Below are 15,335 nucleotides of genomic sequence, written 5' to 3'. Positions count from 1 at the left end.
AGCGACATTGCATCTTTGGCATGTTATTATAAATGCGACATAGACACTCGCGAGGTGTCTGTTGTGTATGCGTGTGTTTGTGTGACGCAAAGAGTGGTATATTGATATGAAAATATGAAACAAAAGACTGCGAGATTTCTTTTTGAGTCCCATTCCGAGAAAAAAGACACTATAACTAGGAAAATGTACATGACAAAGTCGACGTAGACAATGGGTATTTACAGGGCATAATTCTCCGTATGCAGGAAAATCTCCTCCAGCTCGTCGTCGCCCCAAATCTCGGCCTGGAGCTGCGCGACGGTATTCGCCACGCCGACGCGCATCGCCGGCGGGCCGCAGACAAAGACGGCCGTCCGGCGGCCGAGGATGCCGCGCCCGTCGGCACCGCCCGTCGCCCACTGGCGCAGCATGTAGCCCAGCTCCGGACGGCCGTACTCGAGGCTCCAGCCGCCGTCAATCTCGTGCGGGACGGGAAAGGCGGACCGCATCAAGCTCTTCTGGAACTCGGTCGGCGTCGCGGGGAAGCCAAAGTCGAAGCCCGAGGGCGGGCCAAACGTAGATGTCGGCCGCGGCTTGGCGGATGACGGCATGGCGGGGTTGGCGATGTTGGTGGTGCGCAGGTGGGCGAGCTCGGGCGGGTGCGGCACGGCGTCGCCATCCTCGAGGTCGTGGCTAAAGGTCCCCGGGGCGTAGTTGAAGTGCGGCGGGTTCTCGCGATGGAGAGGCGGGAAGTGGAACTCGGTGTCGTGGTCGGGCTTCTTGTCAATGGGGAAGCCGTTGGCATTGACCGGCCGCTGCGCCTCGTCGTCGTCGTACTCGTGCTGTTGCTGCTGCTGCGGGGGAGGAGGCGGCTGGGCGTGGTGTTGATGCTGGGGTGGGTGTGGCTGCAGGTACTTTTGCGGCGGGAGCGCGGTGATTTTATCCTCATTCTCCGCACGCAGCTCTCGCTCACGCTCGGGATCGCCCTTGGCCTCGTCGTAGATAAGCGCCGAATTGCGTTTCGACGCGACTCCAGCGACGAAGCCGTCGAGCTTATTGTGAAGGAGATGGGACAGCTGGCGTTTGTGCGAGGCGGCCGCCGCGCCGGCTCCTCCGTTGATGGGCGCCGTCATCTGCATGCCGGCAAAGTTTTGGCGGTCGCGCACGGCGGACGTGACGAAGAACTTGCACGTCACGCTCTCGGGCGGCGCCGACTCGCGGCACAGGCTCAGCTCGTCGCGGAACCACTGCATCGAGTCCATCTTCTTCATGGCCCAAACGACGACGACCTTGCGGGTGATGGCCTTGCCGTCGCGCATGCGCTTAATGAGGTTCAGAAGCTGGGACATGAGGGAAGTGATGCCACTGCCGCCAGCAATCAGTATACAGGTATCAAAAGCAGCGAGATCTCGCCGCATGCCACCGTAGGGTCCATCTAGAAATGCACGGTATGTGTGGAAGGGGCCGTTTTGCATCGCCGTGTCAAGGACCTTCTTTGTGAAGCCACCATAGGGTCGGAAGACGAGAACACAGTCTCGGTAGTCTTCGCCATATTCTGAGGGAAAATCCTCACTGCAGAGAGATGAGATGGTAAATGGATGGTTTTCGAAGACTGAAATGGCAGGCATACGCAGATAGACGTATTGGCCAGGTCGCCAGCGCATTTGTGTGGGAATGGTGACTTTGACGCAGTTCTCTGCCATGAGTGTCACGGCAGCTTCATCGCCAACCATAAAGGACAGCCGCCAGGGCCGCACCCAGTTGAGTCGGAAGAAACGCATGATGTAGCAGACGAACCAGATGGCAAGGGTAGCGTAAAGATAACTCCAGGACATCAAGAAGTTCTTTGTATGCCAGAACAGCAGAGCAGTATAGAGGATACCAGCAGGAATGTGCAAAATCACAAATGTTTCGTATGCAATTCTGCGAATCCAGGGCAGAGACGCCACGCAAAGCCAAATAAGAGGAACGATGCAAGCAATGCCGGTACCGTAAATCATGCCGCTGCCGTCGGGGAAGAGTTTGTAAAAGACCGACATGCCATTATCTTTCCAAACAGGCTGGATATAAAATGGGATCATGTGAACGAGGGCCAAGAACAGGCAGAGGTAGCCAAGCCAGCGGTGTAGAACGTTGAGCCTCTCTGGACCGATGCCAATAACAAGAGTCAAAAGGTTGGCCTTCATGCTGGTGGCAATGATCCAAGGCGTCAGCGCCACAGATATCATGCCCGATCTGATTGCCAGAGGAGGCGACCCAAATTGAATGCTCTGCCAATATAGAGGTTGCTGAAGGAAGCAGTAGAGTGTCACAAAAACGACGGCAATGAATGAGCATGCTAGGACGGCCAGTGACGAAAATGTGAAGCGATATTTAAAAATGACAACGTCGGGAATAGGTCTGTAGAAGACCCATCGAAATAACGCCAGTGTGTCGTTGATGATGCCAACCGAAGAAAAGTGCGCCTTGGGACGAAATTGCTTCTCGCCGATGTTGGGGCCTTCTGGGAAAAACTGCGTCCCTTGGCCGGTTCGGAGAGCCGAGAGAAAGACTTCCGAGTCGACATTATATGTTGTTCTGTAATGGTTTTCCAGCTCTTGCTTATAGATGGCCTGGCGGATCTTGTCCTGCCAAAAATGCCAGGCGCGCACCACGACGACGGACACAACGAGTGCCAGCGCAAAGTAGGTCCATCCTAGACCATATTTTCCTGATTTCGACCAAGGGTCGACAACGTTGGCTTGTACAAGGCCAGGAGGGCTGGTGGGAGTAAGTGGTATATTGATTCGTCTCGAGAGCTTTGAAAGTGCATTGTGAACCGCATCGGCGACAGAGTGGCCGTAGTTGAAAGGAGCCATTTCGGCTAGAGATGCGGACTCGGATTATTTTTGCCGCTATAGAGAAACACGAGTGAACTCTGCCCAGTGATCGTGCGTGGGTCGAGACTATGCGCTTTCGATTTGCGCAAAGTGCTTTTATTACTGCTCGGTGCAGCGCTCTAGTTGAGCTGGTCCGCCTGGGGTGCTCATGTATTGCGGCAGCTTCGTGGCTGGGTATGCAGGGCAATAAAGAAGCAAAGTAACAGCCGGGGACGGCCGCAAGGCGAGAATCGTCATGCAAAGACGTACGGGCAGGGAGAATGCGTTGACACTGGAAATAAAAAGGAAGAGCTAGCTGCGGTGAGCAAGGCGTGGCTAGGCGAAGAATATATGAAAGCTCAGGCCTCAAGGCTGGGCTGGGCGCAAGATGCACCCCTCAGAGACATGCCGCAGAGCGGATTCAGCGGGCATAATGGAGGAGCTAGATCGGATGCCAATGAGGATTTCACTGGGGGCGACTAAGCCGGATGCTGCCAAGACGTCAGGTTGGACATGCTGAGGCCAAATGTGACGAGGGGCCGGGGAGGGACATGAATGGCTCCGTCGAGAACGGTCGGACATGCATGGCCAACTGGCCGAGACAGGTCAGCGGCTGGGAGCTCGTCGAGATTGGCTGCGACGAGGGGGGCTAACGTGGTGGGTGGTGGTGCTAGCCTGGACGACTCGCAGGGTTCCAGCGGCTTTGCAGGGGCCGAGCGAAGTGATCATCACACAGAGTAGCGGTGCGGCACGGTGAATGGTACACTCCGCGGGGCGAAAAGGTGATGAGGCTTGCATGTGCAGCAGTAGCCAACGGGTAATGGTGTGAAGCCCCATACTGAGTATACCCTCTCTCTGCGGTAGAGGCGTTGTTGACTTGCAGAGCGTTGAGTCGATTGTTTTGCTTGACTAGCGGCGCTGGATCGATCCCGGGGCCAGGATATGTCGTGTATCTGATGAACAGTATCCTATAATCTCGCCTTGGGAAAAAGAAAAGTATAGTCTCGCCAAACGACAAGCCCATGCTTTTTTGCTTGTTCTGTTAGCATTACGTGCCACAAGAAGCATGTCCGACCCAACAAACAGCGCCTGATGTGAGTGCTCAGCGAGACGGGTGCGAAGGCCAATTCATTTATCCAAGTGGAGTAATATTATCCATGATGTCGGCTCGCAGCGAAGCCGCGCTCGAAGCCAGCCGGCAAGGCTGGGTGATGCGAACTTTTGAGCCATGTCGTGGTGTAAACGGACGACCCCTAGAGGCAGGTATGGAGATGAAGCTTGGAGAAGAGACTCACAAAATTGGGGGTGGCGGGAGCTAAAGAAACGGGCGGCTATAGGCGAGCTGTGATTCGTCAGAGGCGGCCAGGATCATGCCAACCCAGATGCCAGCCAACCAGCGAGCCACACGCCCACCAGTGCGAGAGGGGAACCTGGAGGTAATATCCTCTCGTAGCCTGCACAGAGTAATGATGATCAATAGATGGATACAAGTGGCGTCGAAACTCAAGAATGAAAGCTGTCACTTTGGGTCTTTCTTGTTGCGTAACCAACACAGCGTCGCATTGGTGGCGTCATGCAGCATCGCCTGGCTTTTGAGCCTGCAAACGGCGCGAGACGCGGGGGCGGCCTCGCTGGAAGCTTCCGACTTACCAAAGATATTGAAAATATCTGCATTATTGACTGTTTGCCACTAGGATCTTGCTTTGAAGGTTTTCTAGTTCAGGACCTCGGTCGGTTTGTGCATGGCGGTTTGTGCACATGCACAACTCATGCGTATTAAGCCTTGTCCAAGGTCTCACAACTAGGAGCTAGCATTGTTCACGTATCAGCTAGCTGATAGTCAGGATGTCCTCGGATCGTTTACCATTGGCAACGACACAAACAAACAAAAAAAAATGTAACAAAGCTTTCCTTTAAAAGGACTTTATTCTAACATGGTCGCCCAACACACCCAGTGATGTCTTCAGTTGGGGCGCACATCTTCCACGATTGTGTAGCCAGGTGCCCAACTTCGCGATGGTCAATTAATCCGAAAGATGTCAGCACCAGAAGAAGAAAAAAGTGCATGTTATTTGATCTTTCTAATTTACCCCGGATCATACTTTGGAAATGATGAGTACGGATACGGTCTGGCTTTTCCTGTTGCTTCTCGCCTGCAGCGGATCTAGCCTTGCACTGGTTGAGCCCGTCAAGAATGATATGGTGGTTTATTTCATCAAGTCAGGCCCTCGATAATTCAGCGTTCAGTTCAGACCTCAATGAGTATTCTTCATAATTCTTCACTTGCAGACACACTGAGAATAATCATCTACGGTTGCGCTTCACTGGCGCGGGCATCGGGTCCATCTACCATGGCCCCACCTAGCCCACCCAGGCGAACCGGCGACAGTCGAGTTTTCTACAGAAAAGAAGCTTGCCCAATTTTCAAACGGCATAATCATCCTTCTGCGCTACGCTACGCCTTAGCTTCAGGACTGCCTGTATTCCATATCGTTTCCCAAGATCAACTTCACACCCAAATCACAATAACAACCATGGCCGAGGCTGGCCTGTCCCGCGCCACCTTTGCGAAGCTTTCGCCGCACCCATATCTACTCGCCAACCTCGAGCCCTCCAACGAAGACGTTCCACCGGCGCGAAGCAATGGCCGCGCCCCAGACGAAGCCCGCATGCCTGAAGTCAATCTATCATCGCTTTCGCATGCTCATGGCAGCTCTCTGGTGAGAATTGGCGACACGACAGCCATCTGTGGCGTCCGCGCCGAATCCATCTTGACGACCAATATTCCCAACTACCGCGCCTCCAATACCGAGTCCGAGCTGCGCGACTACGACTTGCTCGTCCCCAATATTGAACTAGCGACCGGTTCCTCTCCTCAAAACCTGCCTGGTGGCCCGCCTTCGACGCTGGCTCAGACTCTCAGCACAAGAGTCTACTCGTTACTTCACAGCTCCAAGCTCCTCGATGCGTCCGACTTTCGCATATGGCATACACAAACGGCAGACCCGACAACGGCTGATGACGAGGAGATGAAGGACGCGGATGGCGAAAACGATGATCAATTTGGCGATGAGCGCCAGGTCATTGCCTACTGGGTGCTCTACATTGATATTTTCTTCATCTCGCTGGACGGAAACCAGTTTGACGCCGCGTGGGCTGCTACGCTAGCTGCTCTGCGCGATACAAAGCTGCCGCAAGCTCGCTACGATCCGGACAGGGAACTAGTCGTCTGCTCCCGAAAGAACCCCAAGCCGCTCTCAATCAATGGCTTCCCCATTGCCTGCACGGCGGCCGTCTTCACCGGCAAGGAAACAGACCGCCCGACCGAGGGCAAGTACTGGGTGCTGGTCGACCCTGATACGTTGGAGGAGTCGCTCTGCGACGAGAGCCTTACGGTAGTGGCAGACTGCACGGGGGGGACTACGGCCATACTGTCCATTTCGAAACACGGCGGCACCGTGCTGACGCCGAAGCATCTACGGTCCAAACAGCTACTTGGCTTTGTCGAGAAGCGGTGGAAGGGATTTGCCGATGTTATGGCAGTGTAGCATAGCATCAATAAAACTAGCATGATACCCGATTGGCACGCCATCGCAAGTTGGAGAGTTCGTGAGCTTTGCTTTGGTAGAAGTTGCAATCATGTGCCGGGTTGTACTGCCCCGGCAAAACACTCATGATAATTGTGTGTAGTAAAAATGTATCAACCATTCGAACCACCCTTTCAGACTTTATTCTAGGGCAGTAGATACCGGCCGACGGCTTGCTCTACCACTCAGTTCAAATAAAATCGCAGCGCCACGGGCCAGAGGCCAAAGACGCCGCGGAGGATAATTTGAGGCGAGCGGATAGAGAAGAAGAGAAAAACGAGACCGAGTTCCCACAGCAGCGACAAACTTTGTGGGCGTTGCAGGGGAGCTGGAGACACCGCCTGAGGCAGCACCCCCACTTCACTAGACTGCCCTCGTACCGCAGAATTTCAAGCCAATTTTCTTCTCTTCCTTCTCTCTTCCTTCTTCCACCTCGTTTCATCACAGCTTGGCCTGCGCAAGCATGGAATCCCTCTCAGACACTGATTGGGATGTAGTTATCAGCGGCACGGGACTGCAGCAGTCTCTCTTTGCCCTGTAAGCTTGGATTCCATCGGAAAAAAAAGGCGCTCAGATGTCTACCAAAAAAGAGAACCCTGAAATTTTCTGACTGACCCCGTGTTGGAACAAAAAAGGGCTCTCTCGCGATCAGGCAAGAACATCCTCCACGTCGACCCCGAAAGCTACTACGGAGAACACGAAGCTGCTTTTAGCCTCCAGGAAGCCGACGCCTGGGCCCAGAAGCATGCATCGCCCGACGCGCCGGGAATCTTTCGCGCCGCCAAGGTGACCACGGCGGACGGCCCACCGTCGCCGCGTGGCTACAGCTTGGCCCTCGCGCCGCAGCTCATCCACGCCCGGTCCGAGCTCCTCAACAAGCTCGTCTCCTCCAAGGCCTTTCGGCAGATTGAGTTTCAGGCCGTCGGGTCGTTCTTCATCTTCCAGGCCGAAACAGAAGACGCGACCACGCCCACACTCGCTCGCATTCCGTCCACGAGAGAAGATGTCTTCTTGAGTACGGCAATACCGGTCCGAGCCAAGCGGTCGCTGATGAAGTTTCTCAAGTTTGTGTTCGACTTCGAGTCTGAGTCGCAGGCTGAGGTTTGGAAGCCCCACGCTGACAAGCCGCTCGCCGAGTTTCTAAGCTCCGAATTCAAGCTTGATACTATGCTACAGTCTTACATCATCACCCTGACCCTCAGCCTGGATGGAAACATCTCGGTCGAGAATGGGCTGGCCGTTATCAGCCGCCACTTGGGCTCCATGGGCGTTTTCGGTGCTGGCTTCGCGGCCGTCTACCCGAAATGGGGCGGCTTGTCCGAGGTATGCCAGGTTGGGTGTCGTGCTGCTGCCGTCGGCGGCGCTGTGTACATGCTCGGCACCGGCATCACACAAGTGGCGAAGCGCTCGGACGAGGCGGTCAAGCTGGACATTTCTCTTTCCAACGACATGGTGGTAAGAGCCAAGACACTGTTCCGTGGCTCAGAAACCAGCCCTGCAGATGGAGTGAGTCTGGCGCGAACCACGGCTGTGATTGGTACTGCTCTACCGAACTTGTTTGAAACGGTGGTGGAGGGGTCTCCAACCCCTTCTGCCATCGTCGTGGCATTCCCAGCCGGCTTGGTGGCTGGTGGCAACGGGCATATGTCACAGTATCCCATATACGCCATGGTACACTCGAGCGACACGGGGGAATGTCCCGTTGGTCAATGTAAGTTGTCTTCTTTTCTCCTCTTTTGCCCTCGCAAATTCCTCAGTGTCCGGATGAACCTACGAATACGAATACTTATCTACATTGTCTGAATTACAATGACGATCAATCTTCTGACAACCTGATTGACACTACTCAACTCCACTTCTTTTGCATTCATTTGGAATGGGCACATTTGCTAACCGCATCTGCTATCAGGCATTGTCTACTTGAGCACCATTTCGACACCATCGTCCAGGGCTCTCTTGGACACGGCACTATCGTCTCTTCTGCAAGCGGCCTCCGGGAACCTAGAACCTCCCGAAGTTGTTTTTAGGCTCCAGTACGAGCAAAGAGGCGCGAGATTGCCCTCTTTGAACGCCGACGATAGCATTGTAACGTTTGGCGCCCCTGTACTGGACTTGGCGTTTCGCGACGACATGCTGCAGCCTGTGCGGCAGGCCTGGGAAAATTTTACTGGCCAGACTGGTGAGCAAGCCGACGCCGAGTACCTTGTATTTGAGGACCGCGAAGTTGTAGATGATGACGACGTATTTGACGCTTAGTATATACCACGCATGCCGTAAATTCGTGTGCACAAATGAACAAATCTTATTTAATTCTTGACGAGTTCCTGATAGACTGTGCCGTGCTTGATTTGTGTGCTGTTTCTCCAGCAGGTCTTTGTAAGCTAAAAATGTTCACCCAATATCATAGTACCAAATATCGATCGATGTCGTTTGCCGCCTCTCCAAATCCCAATATTTCCACCCGGTATCAAAGTACCAAGTGTCGGCTGATCTCCTTTCCCACCTTCCCCAGACCATGCATAAAATCCGGGAGCGAATGTATGTATGTCGTAGCTTGCCGCAGAACAAAAACAACCGAAAGAAAAAACCCTTGCCAATCCATATAATACCAGTTGTACCCTCACCCCCAATCGGAATGCATTTCTTCCCAGTAGCAAAAACGTCGAAATAAAAAGAAAAATGTAGAGTAGATGCCAGCGATGCCCATTTGTAACTGCCAGTATAAAAAGCCTCCCAGAGAAAACAAAAAAAATGGCAAACGAAGCATAAAGAAGAAAACAAGGAAGGATAAACCCATAGCAATTATTTACTCTTCTCCGCCCCGGGAGAGATTGATACCCACGTAAATGGCACCAAACGGCTGCGTGCCCTGCTCATTGTTGTCCTGACGAACCGAGACGACACCGCGCGTGGCCAGCGCCAGCACGTGCAAAAAGGCATGCGCCGCCGTGGCGCCGTCGTGCTTGAGCGGGCTCGCAATGTACTCAAAGTCGATCCAGCGACGACGGTCGCTTCCCGTCCCTGCAACAACGTCTCCGTGAACGACGGCGCGCTTGGAGGCGTAATCGAGAAATTCCTGGCTGGCCGCGTCCAGGCCGGCATAGGCAGCGTCGCCAAAGTCGAGCACGGGATCCACGTCCACGGCAGAAGAGTCGAGGGCCGACAGGTTGTGGAGCGCCACCAGCTGGGATGGCGTCGGGGGCTCGACGGGGTCGCTGCGGCGATCGAGGCCCGCGATGAGGTTGGTCCTCTTGCGCAGCAGAGGGCTCGAAGCGGCGGCTTTGCGCGCGCTGCCGGGAGGGCCGCCGCCGCGGACGGAGGAGCCGGGGGCCGCGGAGCCTTGACGGCTCCAGGGCATGGCGGAGGAAGAGTGGTGGTCGGCCATGTCCGGGAGCGCGTCCATGCCCATCTCAAAGTACGAGTCGTCTTGGCTGGGTAGCATGGGCGGCTGCGGCGGCGGCGGCATCTCATCAGCATGCTGACCGCGGCCAGTTTCAGCAGGGTCGTCCAAGTCGTGTCGGGGGCGAACGTTGCGCTGCTGCTCCTGTTCCATAGCTGCCTCGTCGTCAAAGGCCTCGGCGGACTTGCGGCGGCGCGAGCGACGCGGTGTCTGAGGCTCGGGCTGGCCGAAGACGTCGGGTTGCAGCTGCGAGAGGACGTTCCAGCCGCTGAATGGGGCGGCGAGAGGATGGACGATGCCGCCGGTCATTCGGGATGAGAGGCCCACGTTGGCGACGCCGTTGTGCAGGACAAATGCGATTGCATTTCTCTTGGCTTGGGCGGGCGCGGTGCCGTCCCGGAGCCTGGTGGCAGTGGCCATTATGTCGACGTAGTGCTCCATCCAGTATTTCTGTTCTCCGCGCGGCAGGAACGGATCCTCGTCGGCCATGAAAACGTGCCGGGTGATCTTGCGGCGTTTCGCCGGCGCCGCCGCTGCCTGCTCGACTTCTGTGGTGGTGACTGTATCGCCCTCGTCGGACAGCGCGGGCTGCTTGTTCTTATTGGACGTGGCGAGTGGCGGCGCTGGGAACGCTTCCGCATCGGGGAGCACCTGCTCCTCGCCCATTGCGATGAAGGCGTCCTCCATCGGCGGGAGCTGCTGCTGTGCGCCCGAGGCGGGCATGGAGATGTTGGAGGGCGTGTCACCGAAGAAGGGCGGAAGCTCCGGCTCGTCTACCACAGCTTCGATCAAATTGCCGTCGCCGTCAAAGTTCAGGCCGATGCCTGCAATGGCGTCGAACTCGTCCTCATTGGTTGGGACAAACTCGGGCACGTCGTCGTAGTGACCGAGCTTGGCATAGGGCGAGCTGCTCTGGTCGAGATGGGACGGTAGCCTGTAGCTTCCAGGCGAGTGGGAAGACGGTGGGAGCTCAAGATTGATGTGGGACGTGTGGCGGTTCACGGAGCCGTGCCTGCTCGTGTAAGCCTGCAGAGGAGACATTTGCGAGAACTTGGTGGCGGAGCCCTGGCTGGGTATCGCGAGCCAGTCGGCGTCAATGATGCTGAGATCAAGCGGCGGGAGCTGGCTCATGGGGTCAAAGTTGGGATCGTCCTGGAGAGTAATGCTCACGCGCCTGATAAAGAAAGGGAAAGGGGTTAGCAGGTGAGCAGTGAATGTGGCTGATCGGGCCTGTTCACGGAACTTACTTGGTCTTGGTGTCTGGCAGATCGAGGTGGCTCGCCTTGATGGCGCGGAAAAAAGTCATCATGTCATTTTGCGTCTTTTCAGTGTCGGAGAGGAGGTAGCCGCATTGGTCTGCAAAGACTCGCGAGACGCCGTATAAGAGATTGCCCTGGAGGCGCAAGGCCAGAGGGGCGCCCGGATCGAGAATCTGGTCGCAGGCCCGGGGGACGTCGACATCCTGGATAGTCCTCTTGTTGACGCGTTTCTGGTGGGACTTGCCAACGGTGGCAACGAGCCTAGCGTCGTGTTAGTCGCGAGAGGATAGGTTCTCGTTGGAGGATGCTCACCAGATGGTGGAAACGCCATATTGCGTGCTGGTCAAAACTGCGCCGTGTCAGTCAGCACCGCGAGCAGAGCACGGAATTTATAAGCGCGTACATACTCTGATTACTGTAAAACATTTTGAAGTAAAGATGGAAACAAAGAAGAAGTGATAGGTATTGTATGCCACGGCACTTAGTGGGAGCGCATGGCTGGGGCGGAATGTGAGGCGGGTGCGGCGTTTGAAGATGCAGACATCATGAGCTTTTGCGACGGTAGAAGCACAAAGAAGTTAATGGCTGCCAATTACGCGTTTGAGACGCGCCGTTTGCAACTTGAAAGCGGCCGGCTGACGGCGACGCTGGTCGAGTGACTGCCAGCTGGCAGCTCCGTTGGCCACGCAGTAGGCAAACGCCGGGCAATTTACAACTAAGACGACAAGTTTCAGTCAGGCGATAAATGCCAATTTTCGATGACGAAAATACTTCATTATAGTTTATTGATTTACTTCTTTTATGCGCTTAGTCAAGTATGATTCAACATCTCTCTCACATTAAAATGTGCTCGTATCCGCGGCGCCGCCTATGTCAGAGCTGCGCGCCCCCGGCGTACCTAGATTCTGCCACTCGCGCGCTGGCTGAGTATAGAATGCAGACACAGATAAATACTACCTATATACAGCATAACTATATTGTAACCCAACGCCACTGACAAATGACCGTGAAAACAAAATCGATCGCCTGCACTCGAGGTGGGTCAAGTTGGGACATCACGGTGCACAGTCTCGGTGCAGCTCGGCGGCGTATCAAGTCGCAAGTGCATGGCCCAGTGTATCATCAGTTCCGAAAGATATGACGTGAAACTCTCGATTCTTTTTCTTCTAGCTGAATCATCTGTCTCTTATCTGCTCACGTAGGTAAAAGCCGAGCTGTCCAATTGATTCTCCCGTCTTACAGCCTCGCACGCCCTCCTCCCCACTTCTGCTGTCGGGGTCCATCGATCTACGAGCAAATTCACGGTCAACCATTTTTTACAATGGACAACTCAACTTATTCACTGCCTTCTGACGCCTCTATCCATCTTGACATTAAAATGGCCGCCCGAACATCGGCGAGATCGCAGGCTACCGCCGAGTTCCTGAGCGCTCCCTGGCGATTCGCCACGAGACAGACCTATGACAAGGATACAAATCCCGACGGCGTCATCTCATTTGCCTTGGCCGAGAATGTGCGTGAAACCCCTCACCAGATAAGTTTCGGCGAAAATCAAACTACACACTAAGCATCTGGATGTAGAAATTGGTTGTTCAAGACGTACAAGACTTTGTCAATCGCAATGTAAGTCATGTCACTAGTCGGTGTATGCGTCTGATGCGCATTGCTAACGCCGACCCAGGTCACGTTTGAGAGCAACGACTTCAACTACGGCACTACAGATCGCTTTCCTAGAGCGCTGGCCGCACATCTCACAGAATACCTGCACCCGTACCTTCCCATCCAGCCAGAGCACATTCGCTCGACCAGCTCGTGCACTGCGCTGCATGACATGCTGGCATGGGCCATGGCCGACCCCGGTGACGCGATCCTGCTCAATCGTCCCATCTACGGACGCTTCGAGCTAGACTTTACCAATCGCGAGCAGGTCAAAATTTTGTACGCGGACACGGATGCTGAAACGTGTCTGAAAGTGAGTGCTATCCAAAAGTACGAAGAGGCCCTTGCCGATGCCGCAGCGTCGGGCATCCACGTGCGCGCTATTCTCATCGTCAATCCCAACAACCCTCTTGGTAAGTTCTGAGCTCAAACTCGCTTGCTTACAAGTCCTGATTACTCAATTTTCTCCATAGGTCAATGCTACCACCGCAACACATTGATGGAGCTCATGAAGCTGTGCCAACGCCACCAGATCCATCTCATCAGCGACGAAGTCTACGCCTGCTCCGTCTTTGACTCTGACGAGCCCGAGGCCACACCCTTTACCTCGATGCTCTCCATCGACCCGCGGGGTCTCATCGATCTTGACCTGCTGCACGTCGAGTACGGCTTCGCCAAGGACTTTGCCGCCGGCGGCATGAAGCTCGGCGCGCTCGTCAGCCGGAGCCGGCCGATCCTGCGCGCCATGGACAGCCTGATGCGCTTCCACACGCCGTCGGGACCCGTGCTCAACATGGCCTGCGCGCTGCTCGAGGACCGCGCGTGGTGCCGCGCGTACATTGACACGATGCGCACCCGGACGAGGGCCGCGCATGCGCACGCCACGGAGCAGCTGCGCGCCGCGGGCGTACCCTTCCTGCCGGGCTCCAACGCGGGCTTCTTCCTGTGGATCGACCTCTCGGGGCATTTACCCGCGGATCTGGATGGCGAGGAGAACGCCGAGTTTGCGTTTGCGAAAAAGGCCCTGGCGGCGGGGGTGTTTGTGCAGCCCAGGGAGGAACACGCCAACAAGCCGGGCTGGTTCAGGCTGGTGTATACGCAGGATCCTGCCATTGTTACAGAGGGAATAAAAAGGTATGTTTTTCCCGCGCGGCTTACCTCTATGGCAGCCATTGACTATAGCTGTACAGGATCAAGAGTGTCATCACGGCAAAGTAAGCAGTAGTTTAATTCTTCCTATTTCCTCTTTCTTCTCCTTATTTATCCTATTTTTATTTACTTTCCTTCTGTCTTTTTCTTTCTTTTTATAGCAGCTCGTAGTCACCGACGTCTGTCTTTGCTACCCCCCTGCACGTGTAGTAATGAGGCTAGACAGAGTGGCTGAGTAGCTTTTATAGCTTTGAGGATCATTTTTTATGGCTAGGCTCCTTAGGACGTGAGAAATGAATTTCTATGGCGCAACATTAATGCACTTCAGTCTCTTCTATGGCACTTAATGAATATTAAGGGCAGACTACTGTTAATTTAAAAGCCCCAGACAGACTTCGAAACTTAATGGTCGGAAATTATGCGGTCGATGGATGTCGAAAATGAGGAATGGGCGGGGGGGCCTCCCTCATCTAACTCAAAAAATGGCCGCGATGCCCGACTATGAGATGTTTGCTAGCACAGCCGCCTACGCTGCGGTGTTGGTGGTTTTCATATATTTGACGCCGACAGGCGCAAGTGCTGGCTAGGGTTCAGCGTATGAATTGTTTTGTCTGAAATAGTTTCCGCACGATTGCGTTGAATGCTGATAAATTCTAGTGTAGGGTAGGAGTCGCACATGGAGTCGTGTGGGTGGCAGTGTGGATTTGTATTCTCGAAGGACGCAATGAAGAGTTGACGCGCCTGCAGCGGGGTTGATCGAGCCGTTTCGATGGTATGATGAAACAATTTGAGAGACCTAAACAACAAGCGATCCCGATGACGAAGGAGTGTTGCGGGATACCGCGTTGGATGCTTTGAAAGCCGATCGGCTTATTAGCCGGGCAATGGGTGACAAAAAAGACGCCGCTTAAAGTAGCAGAAGTAGTAGCTTATTATTTATTTTACCTTTTTTCTTCTTATTTAGTCTTATTCTCCCTATTCTCTCTTAATTCTCCTTATTTGCTTTATTTGGGCCATGTGCCCTTTTTGTCTTATTTTTCTCTCTTTTTGTAATTGCTCGCAAACACCGGCGTCTTTCTTGGTAGCGAAGTGCGGCAACCGGGTCTCGCTGTTTGCCATCTGCGGTGGGCTAGTGCGGATTGGCACCGTGTAGATCACGTGATGGACTTTTGTTGCGAGAACCCTGCTTCCCCCGATGCAGGACCACGGGAAGGTTGCAAAACTTATCAAGAGTTTCATTTGCGGCTGGGAAGAAGTGAGGAGAGCTGCCGGCCGTCAAAGAATGCCGTGCCGCACAACCGTTTCTTTTTTTTTGCACTATTTTCTTTGACACGCGCCATCGGGTAGATCTTCAGCCGCCACTCCATCTGTGACAGGCGGGATCCCGCTGAAGACCAGCTGTTGCCTGCCGCCGGAAACAGCCCCCAAGGGCCCCAAGGTGCGC

General features: G+C 54.6%; 5 protein-coding genes across 5 annotated transcripts; 3 read left to right on the top strand and 2 right to left on the bottom strand.

Annotated features, from left to right (window-relative positions):
- Positions 1-218: 218 nt before the first annotated feature.
- LMH87_004318 (uncharacterized protein) lies at positions 219-2,837 on the bottom strand (the record flags this gene model as incomplete). Its single annotated transcript, XM_056195518.1, has 1 exon — positions 219-2,837. One exon carries the CDS (start codon positions 2,835-2,837, stop codon positions 219-221), a length of 2,619 nt encoding a protein of 872 aa, XP_056049139.1.
- A 2,534-nt stretch (positions 2,838-5,371) lies between these two features.
- On the top strand, positions 5,372-6,385 carry LMH87_004317 (uncharacterized protein; the record flags this gene model as incomplete). The annotated part of the gene is made up of 1 exon (XM_056195516.1): positions 5,372-6,385. One exon carries the CDS (start codon positions 5,372-5,374, stop codon positions 6,383-6,385), a length of 1,014 nt encoding a protein of 337 aa, XP_056049138.1.
- A 502-nt stretch (positions 6,386-6,887) lies between these two features.
- Positions 6,888-8,680, top strand: LMH87_004316 (uncharacterized protein; the record flags this gene model as incomplete). The annotated part of the gene is made up of 3 exons (XM_056195515.1): positions 6,888-6,961; positions 7,060-8,135; positions 8,334-8,680. The coding sequence occupies 3 exons, from the start codon at positions 6,888-6,890 to the stop codon at positions 8,678-8,680; spliced, it is 1,497 nt and encodes a 498-aa protein (XP_056049137.1).
- Positions 8,681-9,230: 550 nt separating this feature from the next.
- LMH87_004315 (uncharacterized protein) lies at positions 9,231-11,509 on the bottom strand (the record flags this gene model as incomplete). The annotated part of the gene is made up of 4 exons (XM_056195514.1): positions 9,231-10,998; positions 11,072-11,344; positions 11,396-11,432; positions 11,491-11,509. The coding sequence occupies 4 exons, from the start codon at positions 11,507-11,509 to the stop codon at positions 9,231-9,233; spliced, it is 2,097 nt and encodes a 698-aa protein (XP_056049136.1).
- Positions 11,510-12,404: 895 nt separating this feature from the next.
- On the top strand, positions 12,405-13,960 carry LMH87_004314 (uncharacterized protein; the record flags this gene model as incomplete). The annotated part of the gene is made up of 5 exons (XM_056195513.1): positions 12,405-12,596; positions 12,665-12,706; positions 12,765-13,155; positions 13,216-13,876; positions 13,933-13,960. The coding sequence occupies 5 exons, from the start codon at positions 12,405-12,407 to the stop codon at positions 13,958-13,960; spliced, it is 1,314 nt and encodes a 437-aa protein (XP_056049135.1).
- Between the last annotated feature and the right edge of the window lie 1,375 nt (positions 13,961-15,335).

The sequence above is a fragment of the Akanthomyces muscarius genome, chromosome 2, assembly GCF_028009165.1.
Source record: "Akanthomyces muscarius strain Ve6 chromosome 2, whole genome shotgun sequence".
NCBI lineage: Eukaryota > Fungi > Ascomycota > Sordariomycetes > Hypocreales > Cordycipitaceae > Akanthomyces > Akanthomyces muscarius.
This window is presented reverse-complemented; position numbering and strand designations above follow the sequence as displayed.